Genomic DNA, 8,944 nt, shown 5'->3' with positions numbered 1-8,944 from the left:
ACTTTAAAAATTGTGAACCTGCTCCTTTAATGATAAACCATGCTCGCAGATCATGCATGAAGGTTATTAGACATTTAGGCTAATTTGGAGGCACGTTTTGCATGATTATTGCAGTACTTAAAACAGTATCCGTTCAGTTGCACTTATTTATATTCTTATTTTTACATTCATGTTAAATATAGTGTATAAGGCACGCTGAGATAACAGTGATGAGTACCTGCACTTCTCTAGCATGAGATGGCTGCATCGTCAAGTACACCTACAAATCGCCACCACAGCTCTCCACCAATCAGAATAGAGAAAAAACGTGTTGTCCAATCAGAGCGAAACAAAACAGAGAGGGGCGGGAACATAGGCATGCGCCTTGTGGACAAGGAAGTAGGCGGTGTATGGTAATGACCGGTAATGATTAGCTTCTAGCTTGTTATCCTAAGAAGAAGAAGGAGAAAGGTACACAAATTACGTAGTAGAGGTGCTTTGGTGCTTTTGACATGTAATTTAAGTACGTTTGGTATTTTTGCTTACCGCTACGTCTTAGTTTGTTGCTTACAGCTTGCCTATTTGGCTAAATAGCGTCATTTTGTTAGCTAGGAGCTAACCAACTAGCTCGTTGTACTATATACGCTACGTCGACTTTTATACTATTTATCAGCCCTATCGTGTCACGTTTAATGTGTTTTCTTGTGTTCATGTATAGCTGTCCTGTGTTTGACAGGCGGTTTCCCTGCAGCTGATCCTCGTTTAAAGTCTGAGCCCAGTGTGTGTCTACTAGTTTTACCTTCACAATGACCTGTCAGCACTTCGTCCTGCTGCTGCTGCTGAGTGTCGGAGTCTCAGCGGTGGAAGTCCAACGACCTCGGGGTGTCCCTCTATCGAGTGAGTATTTAGGATAATAAATACAGCATATAAGATCAATGAGTACAGGTGTGTGTTCTCTGTAGTTTTGGAGCTGTCATACAGAAAATGTACTCAAGTATTGCACCCAAGTACCATTTTGAGGTACTCTTACTTTGCTATTTTATATTTCCACTCCATTACACAACAGACAGAAATATTGCACTTTCTACTTCACTACATTTATTTGACAGCTATAGTTACTTTTCAGATGAAGATTTGGCACAGTGGATAATATAACAAGCTTTTAAAATACAACACATTGTTAAAGATTGAACCCGTGATTTCCATCCTTTTGGGATTTTGACATCTTACCAAACGCAGTGTGTAGTTAGGGTCACATTTCAGATGTCTATGAGTTGTTAACTATACAGTGATTTTTCTCTCTAAACTTCTCACATGGTTTAATTTCAATAAATGTTCAAATGATTCAATATTTCACCAAAAATCAAATATTAGAGAAAAATCAGAAAACTGAAAACAGATTAGTGTATCAGAGCTTTATTTTGTCTTCTCTCCTCTTCAATATAATCATCTCACAACCGGTCAGATTTAAATGGTGACCTTTTTGAAGAGTGTCCTCCCCTAGGTTGGGAACAATTGGACTAAACTAGCTAACTGTATATAAAGTAGCTCCATCTCCAACAGATACAACAGTAACATGCTGCTTATACACTGATACTTCAGTCAAAGGGACCAAACCACTGCTTTCACTTTAATACTTTATGCACTTTTTAATGCTAAAACTTATGTAATTTTGCTATAGTAGGATTTCTCATGCAGGCCTTTTAATTGTAATGGAGTATTTTTACATTGCTGTATTGGTACTTTTCCTTAAGTAAAGGGTCTGAACATTTCTTCCACCACTGCTGTCATGGCACTGACTCATTTCCACTGTTCAACCTCTACAGAACGGGAGTTCTATGAAGAGGGAAAACCTTTTACCTGCCTGGATGGCTCTCGCTCAATTTCCTTTGACAGAGTAAACGATGACTACTGTGACTGCCAGGATGGTTCTGATGAGCCAGGTGTGTATATCCAGCATGCTGTGCTCTTTTTAAGTCTAGTTTCACTGTTTGTGCACTGGAGGCCTCAAGTTTCCACCTCACACTCTTGTAAGTTAAACATTGGACCAGAATTGGCTTTGAAACTAGCTGTGATGTCACAAATCATACTCATTGTCCCATCTAGTGTCAAACTCTCACCTATTTACTTGCAGGTACTGCTGCTTGTCCCAACGGCAGCTTCCACTGCACCAATGCAGGTTTCCGACCAGCCTTCATCCCTTCATCACGCATCAATGACGGAATATGTGGTGAGACCTTTTCCTTAGTGTTAACAGTGTTAAAATATGTATATGTAGTGTGGCCAGGATTGTATTTAATGTCAGTGTTTTCTCTACAGACTGCTGTGACACAACAGATGAGTACAACAGTGGGGCTACCTGTCAAAACACCTGCAGGTAGGAACGTTTTTGGATTATACACATTTGTAGCCCGATTTCTCTTCCACAGAAGCTTTAAATAACAAACTTTTTTTTTTGTAACATAAATGTAGAAGCCTATTAATTGAAACATTTCATGTGTGGTTTGCAGGGAGATGGGGCGTAAAGAGAGAGAAAGCCTCCAAAAGATGGCAGAGATCGCTAAGGAAGGTTTCCTGCTTAAACAACAACTTATCCAGGAGGCCAAGAGGGGCCTAGAGGACAAGAAGGTGTGAATGATAAGAAAACCTTTGATGCTGTTATTGAAGAGAGAACCTGTTTAAACACTGAGATGAGCATTTTAGATTTTTGATCAGATGGCTACTACCACCCCAAATTAAGCTACTTTAGAAGGGAGAAGATGTTAGGTCTTTCAAATGCCAGTGAGGTTGTTGGTGACCCACATTTGTTCATTGGACAGTGTAAGGCCCTTTTACTTTCCTAGTACCCTTGGTCAATTATGCTATATGCGCATTAACTCTGTCAAGTGTTGTTGCTTTATTGTGGTGACGTCTGACAGCAGTTTTTCTCTGGAGTAAGCCCTTTGTAATTTAGTTAAATTCTTCTTTTGTCTCATCAGGGTAAAATTTCAGACCTTCAGCTTAATAAGAAGGAATTGGAAGACAAGGTTGAGGCTCTGAGAACTGTGAAGGAGACCGCAGAGCAGCCAGAGAAAGAAGCTAAAGAGCGCCATCTGAAGGCCTGGGAAGGTAATTTAATATCTGAAAGTATATCACTCCCTATGGTTTGTCCTGCATTACAGTTTGTATTTTATCTGAATATCACATACACTAGTAGTACTTAGGAAGAAAAAATGTCGACGTTTGACACAAAGTTTCAATTCTGTCAATAATGTAACACTTTGTGTGTGTGAGAGAGTGATCGAAATCACTGATAATGTAACAGAAAGAGGTAATTAAATTACATTTTTTTTGTTCCAGATCAAAAAGCTGTGATTCGCATGGAGAAGGACAAGGTTAAAATGACTGAGGTGTTTCTTGAGCTGGATGATGATGCAGATGGCTTGTGAGTATCAGCAACCCCCACAATTATTATCACTCATAGTAGAGTAAAGCTTACCAGTGTTTTGCTGCACAGTATTTTATTAATTGGGGGCTGTTGATTAGAGCTGAATGATATTTTGATTGTGATATGAGTCATGAGTTTAGTGGGAATGTTAATTTTTACATTTCATTTTCACGTAAAAAATAGAAAAATGGTGATGCTGGGGTCTGTACCAAATAAACATGTCCCCCTCTATCTGGAGAATATGATTCATAGGCGGGGACATCTCTGTAGCCCAACAATGCTTCATTTATAATGACATGTTGTGACACATTTTACCTTTTATCAAAAAATTGTGGCTCCTGCAATTTGAATATTGCACTTTACCATATTGTGATTTAGATAATATTTCAATTAATTGTCCGGCCTCAGCCATGACTCAAATTGAGTTTTTCTACACTACACGCCAGAGCAAAGAAAAATAAGTACTTTATCTGTTGGAGGTTAGCTGGTTGTCTAAAGCTCATCATCACACATCATCCTCACTTTACTATTTCGAACAGTGTGGGCTCATGGGGAGTGCTGCCTTAAAGAGACAAGAGCAAAAACTGCCTGTTAGACACAGAGGCTGAACTGACGGGCTTCCTAAAGGACCAATATAAGATAAATAAGGATTTTTTTGAACTGTGACTGATGAAAAGCTACTCTAGTGGATTCCCAGAACAAAAATATATAGCTGCTAATGAGCATGATAGATCCCTATTTGAAGAACTGTACATCCATAGCGACACCTTTTCTCTGCAAAGCATGTTTTTTGAGAGTATATTCTCCCTAATTAAAAAGATGGTGTCGTATATCCAGTGGCTGATCATTATGACAGTAGTTATTGTAATTGAGTGAATTATGTGTTCTTGTTTATTTCAGTGTCTCTGCGGCTGAACTTCTGACCCATTCTGAGCTCGATCCAGATTCAGATGGTTCATTCACAGAAGCAGATGCTCAGGTTGGTTGTCTTTTTGTAATGTCTCTGTAGAAACACTGCTGTTTAGGTGTAGTTGTATTTAAATGCAAGTGTTTCAAATATTGTCACAGCTCCTAATTAGGTAAAGAAATCAAAATGTGAACACTGTCTTTGGGTTTTTTTAAGGGACTTTTGGGTGGAGTGGACAAAGTGGATACAATAGCATTTGAGGCAGTTTGGAATAACCTCAAAGAAAAATACATATCTGAGGTAAGAACCTGACTATTCTTCTGGTTATCTCCATGTGTAAAAGCCTTAGCTCTAAATTTGAGTCTTTCTTGGCACCAGGCCAAAGTACCAGCACCAGTGGAGACTCCACAGGAGGAGATGAGGGAGCCAGTTCCCGACAATGACTCTGAGCAGTACCCAGAAGATGATATCCCAGAGGAAGAAGAGGAAGATGATGAAGAGGAGGAGGATGATGATGCAGATGATGCAGACTATAAGGTGATCCCACTGAGTTTCTTTGTTAAAACTATCTGGATGACTCTCAAGTTTATTTTAGTGAGTCACCCTATCTGTGTTTTGATATGCAGAGTCCTCCTACGATGCAGACTCAAGAAAAGAAGGATGAGGATGATGAGGGGACTATGCCACCCTACGATCAAGAAACGCAGAACCTCATTGATGGTAAGTGTGTGTGAACATGTCTTTTTATCTTTGAGATAACCAATAAACCAGCGTTGTTGGGACATCTTAGAGCAGTCTTTATGTACAAGACCGATTGACGTAGCCAGTCCTCAATTATGGGTAAGTGAGTCATGCTGTGAAATACCAGGAAAAAAAGTGACTGCATACCTATGCAATGTTAATGTTTTAACTTAAAACTCATCACTCATTTTGGTTGTTTAAATAAATGATTAATCACAAGAACTAAGTAATTCTTTGGCTGCTGGGTTGTTTTTATGTTTTACTGAATATCGTGATAATTTGGTGGAGGTGGTTTTTTAATATTTTTATTATTTCCATATTACATTTTACAGACCAAATGATTTATCAAGAAAATGGTTGCAGATTAATAGATAAAGAAGAAGTATGTGTGTGTGTAAGACATATATTTATGGGTGTGGACTGAATCTACTGTCAGGGTATATTTTAACTGAGTGCATCTGATTCCCAGCTGCTCAGAAAACCAGGGATCAATTTGACGAGGCTGAGAGAGCTCTCCGGGAAGTGGATGATCAGATCGGGTAAGTACTCAGTCTGAATAAAAGGCGCTTCTTTGCTAGTAATGTAATCTGGGTTTGTTACACAACTACAGTCTAACAGCTTCAGTGGATGATTTTGTTGTTCAGTCAGTGTGTTATTTGATCAAGACTGAAGTATAAATCAGACAACATTTTGGACTTGCTTTTTGTCCCCAGGAACCTTGATAAGGAAGTCTCCTTTGACTTTGGACCTGATGCTGAGTTTGCCTACCTCTATAGCCAGTGTTATGATCTAACTACTAGCGAGTATGTGCACACTCTTTTGGGAGAAAATGGTTTGCATTTCTCAGTTATCATTTGATATAAGCTCCCACTTTGGAAGTACTAAGTTCATCTTTTGTTTACAGGTACATCTACAGGCTCTGTCCATTCAACAGAGTAACCCAGAAACCCAAGTATGGTGGATCAGAAACTAACCTGGGGTAAGAGAATATCTGTGTTTTTGTCTGTTTTGTACTGTTTTAGATGCATATTTGACAGATTCCTTTCAAGTAATGGATATTTGCTCTCTGTAGAACATGGGGGAAATGGGCAGGTCCTGAGAGTAACATCTACGCTGTTATGAAGTATGAACATGGAACAGGATGCTGGCAAGGCCCCAACAGATCCACCACGGTCAGTCTCAGCCAGCTGTAACCACGCCTTTTTCTATGCCTGTTTTTTTTTTCACATCATGAATGATTTTGATAAATGAGTCAACAAAACACTGGAAAATATATAATATTTGTCTTTCAGATTAAGTTAACATGTGGAAAGGAGACGGTTGTGACATCTACCTCAGAGCCTAGTCGCTGTGAGTACCTGATGGAGTTCATCACCCCTGCTGTCTGCCAGGAGCCCCTGAACCCAGATCTAGAACATAATCCACACGAAGAACTCTAGATCCACTTGATTTGTGAGTAACTGCAACGTTTCTTTTCTTTTCTTTTTTTTTTTTTGGCAGACCTTAATGATATGAGACAATCACTGATAAATCACTCTTCTTGGCTTTTTACCCGCACTGGTTTTATTGCACTTACAGTAACATAATGAGTTGTCGTCAACTCTCAAACCCTCCACTACTGTCTGTCTCTCCTCTGCTGCGTCATTGCACACATGGGAAGAGGAAAGAAGCAGCTAGACAGTGACTATAAATGACAGTGAAATGCTGTAGAGACTGTCTTTTTTATGTTATGTTTACCAAATTTATGTGTACTTGTTTCATTTCAGCTCAATGTGAGAGTCTCTACTGTGTTTTGCTGTCATTTATGGTTGTGCTACTCTCCTATGCTCTTCACTGTGGGCAGAGCTGAGCTCTCTCTATGTGCTACACACACAGTGAATGATTTTTGGAGACAGAAAGATCAGATATCATCTAGAAGTCACCAAAAGTGTCTAAACTATGCATTGGAGGGATATATTAATCATTTTATTGTTGAGAAGGACAATTAAAAAGCTTCAATTACAAGCCAAAATGTACAGGTCCCAGTGCAAACGTGATAAACCGCATCTCGTTGCCATCACCATCTCAGACAACATTGTTGAAATCAAAGTGTCACTGAAGTTAAGGTTTTTGGCTCAGAATATGAGAAAAATATAACGGCCTTTTTACCATCTTTACCAAGAGTGTCTCTCCTTTAGTTTGGTGCTACAGTATTTACATTGGATCATTCAGCAGTTTCTTTCCAGCAAAGTGACAATATCAATATATATACAATGTTGACTTACTTTAGAACAGACGTAGACATCCTTGTTATCCTTGGTCTACTGCATAACTTTATCCAAAGAAGACACTTTTCTCGGTTGAGATGTGGCTTAATAAAGGGTAAAAAATACACCCCGTCGCCCATCCTCTCAGGATACTGTGTGTCAGAGTTGCATGTACCCCATGAAATCTCAGAAAAACCTCATAAAACCTCATAAAACCGACTTACTGCAATGCATTTCAATGGACGTGCAGGCAGAGAATATCTGAGTGTATGGGAATGGCTATGCGCACTGTGATTGGCTCATCTCGTTTGAGGCCGGAACTTAGCCATATATCAATTGTTGCAACCATATCTTTTCCTCTTGGGTTCTTGAATTGGTTCTATGGCCAACATTGCTCAGGGTTATGTGTTTGAGTGTAAAAATACTGCCCTTACAGTCTACAGCTGATCACTATTCCTACATGAGGCTTACTGAAGCAAAGTCATAGATGTATAATATGAAAGTATAGCGTGTGACAATTTGCTGCGAGGAGAAATAATTTGTGCAGTTACAGCTTCATCGTAGAAGAAGAGCAGGACAGAGAGGACAAAGAGGAAGGTAATGGCATCGTAATTCGAGTTCACTGTAGTCGTTAAGTTAATAGAGGATAAAGAATTATTGAATGGTAAGAATTTAATGGTATGGTATATGAGTGGAACCTGTACATACTATTGTATTGTGTTGGTTTTATTTTTTTTGATTCAGTATCTATAAACTGGCAACAATATTGTGATATGTTGTACTGCAGTGCATTCTATCTTTAGTGCAGATATCGTAACTCTTTGTTCACTGGTAAATGCTGAGTCTTCGGAAATAAAACCTACCGGGGTTAATTGCAGATAATGGCCCTTCCTTCTAACAGCTAGGAAGTCATGACTTAAACAAACAAGCCTTTGAAATGAACATGTTTGTGCTCACTCTTGCAGGTTGTTCTTGAGGGACCACAGTCACTGCAGCGACGTGAAGTTGCCATGCTGTGAGCTGCACCACCTTGGTGGTTAATCGAGGCTAAACGATGGAAATTCCAAGAGTAGTTTGGTCGTCTACACTTCCAACTTCCTCTGCTACTTGTTGTACTGTTTCACTAATGTGTGTCTAACGTAATGTCATTCCACGGTTTTCAAATAAATTTCCTTTTAATCATATTTCAAATTATTGTGTTCAGTTTTTACTCTGTTGTTGCAGTCCAGTACAGCCATTTAGTTATTACTAAGCTGTCAATACATTCATTAATTATTTCATTAAACCTTGTAGTTGAATTTGCTTCAAAACATGAGTACTGGGAAATAACACATTTCCACAGAATTATTTTAACATTAATATATAGATTTCATACTTATTTAATGGATAAAAAAAACAACCTTTAAATTGAAATCAAGACATTTGCATTTTATCATTGTTTCCTTCAAGTAATCTTAGTGCATGTGGATACATCATAAGTGAAAATTACCTACTTAAGTCATAAAAATCAAAATATTGTTTTGACAGTCAATAAAAATTGGGTCACTCATATTTGTAACTTTTATTTTATTTTTTTCTGGCATGTAAAGTACAAATAATTAAACAATTCCATGAAAAAGTCTTCAAGCGTCTTCAGCTGAAATC

General features: G+C 38.6%; 1 protein-coding gene across 1 annotated transcript; it reads left to right on the top strand.

The window, feature by feature from the left end:
* Positions 1–392: 392 nt before the first annotated feature.
* On the top strand, positions 393–8,484 carry prkcsh (protein kinase C substrate 80K-H). The gene is made up of 18 exons (XM_053338778.1): positions 393–450; positions 716–876; positions 1,806–1,922; positions 2,114–2,209; positions 2,299–2,356; positions 2,490–2,607; positions 2,958–3,087; positions 3,319–3,403; positions 4,307–4,385; positions 4,530–4,613; positions 4,692–4,850; positions 4,940–5,033; positions 5,524–5,593; positions 5,768–5,857; positions 5,959–6,033; positions 6,127–6,226; positions 6,347–6,506; positions 8,266–8,484. The coding sequence occupies exons 2-17, from the start codon at positions 786–788 to the stop codon at positions 6,491–6,493; spliced, it is 1,593 nt and encodes a 530-aa protein (XP_053194753.1). The 5' UTR covers positions 393–450; positions 716–785; the 3' UTR covers positions 6,494–6,506; positions 8,266–8,484.
* Positions 8,485–8,944: the final 460 nt, after the last annotated feature.

This window comes from Scomber japonicus, chromosome 18, assembly GCF_027409825.1.
Source record: "Scomber japonicus isolate fScoJap1 chromosome 18, fScoJap1.pri, whole genome shotgun sequence".
Classification (NCBI taxonomy): Eukaryota; Metazoa; Chordata; class Actinopteri; order Scombriformes; family Scombridae; genus Scomber; species Scomber japonicus.
Note: the sequence above shows the minus strand (reverse complement) of the source record. Positions and strands in the feature narration are given on the sequence as shown.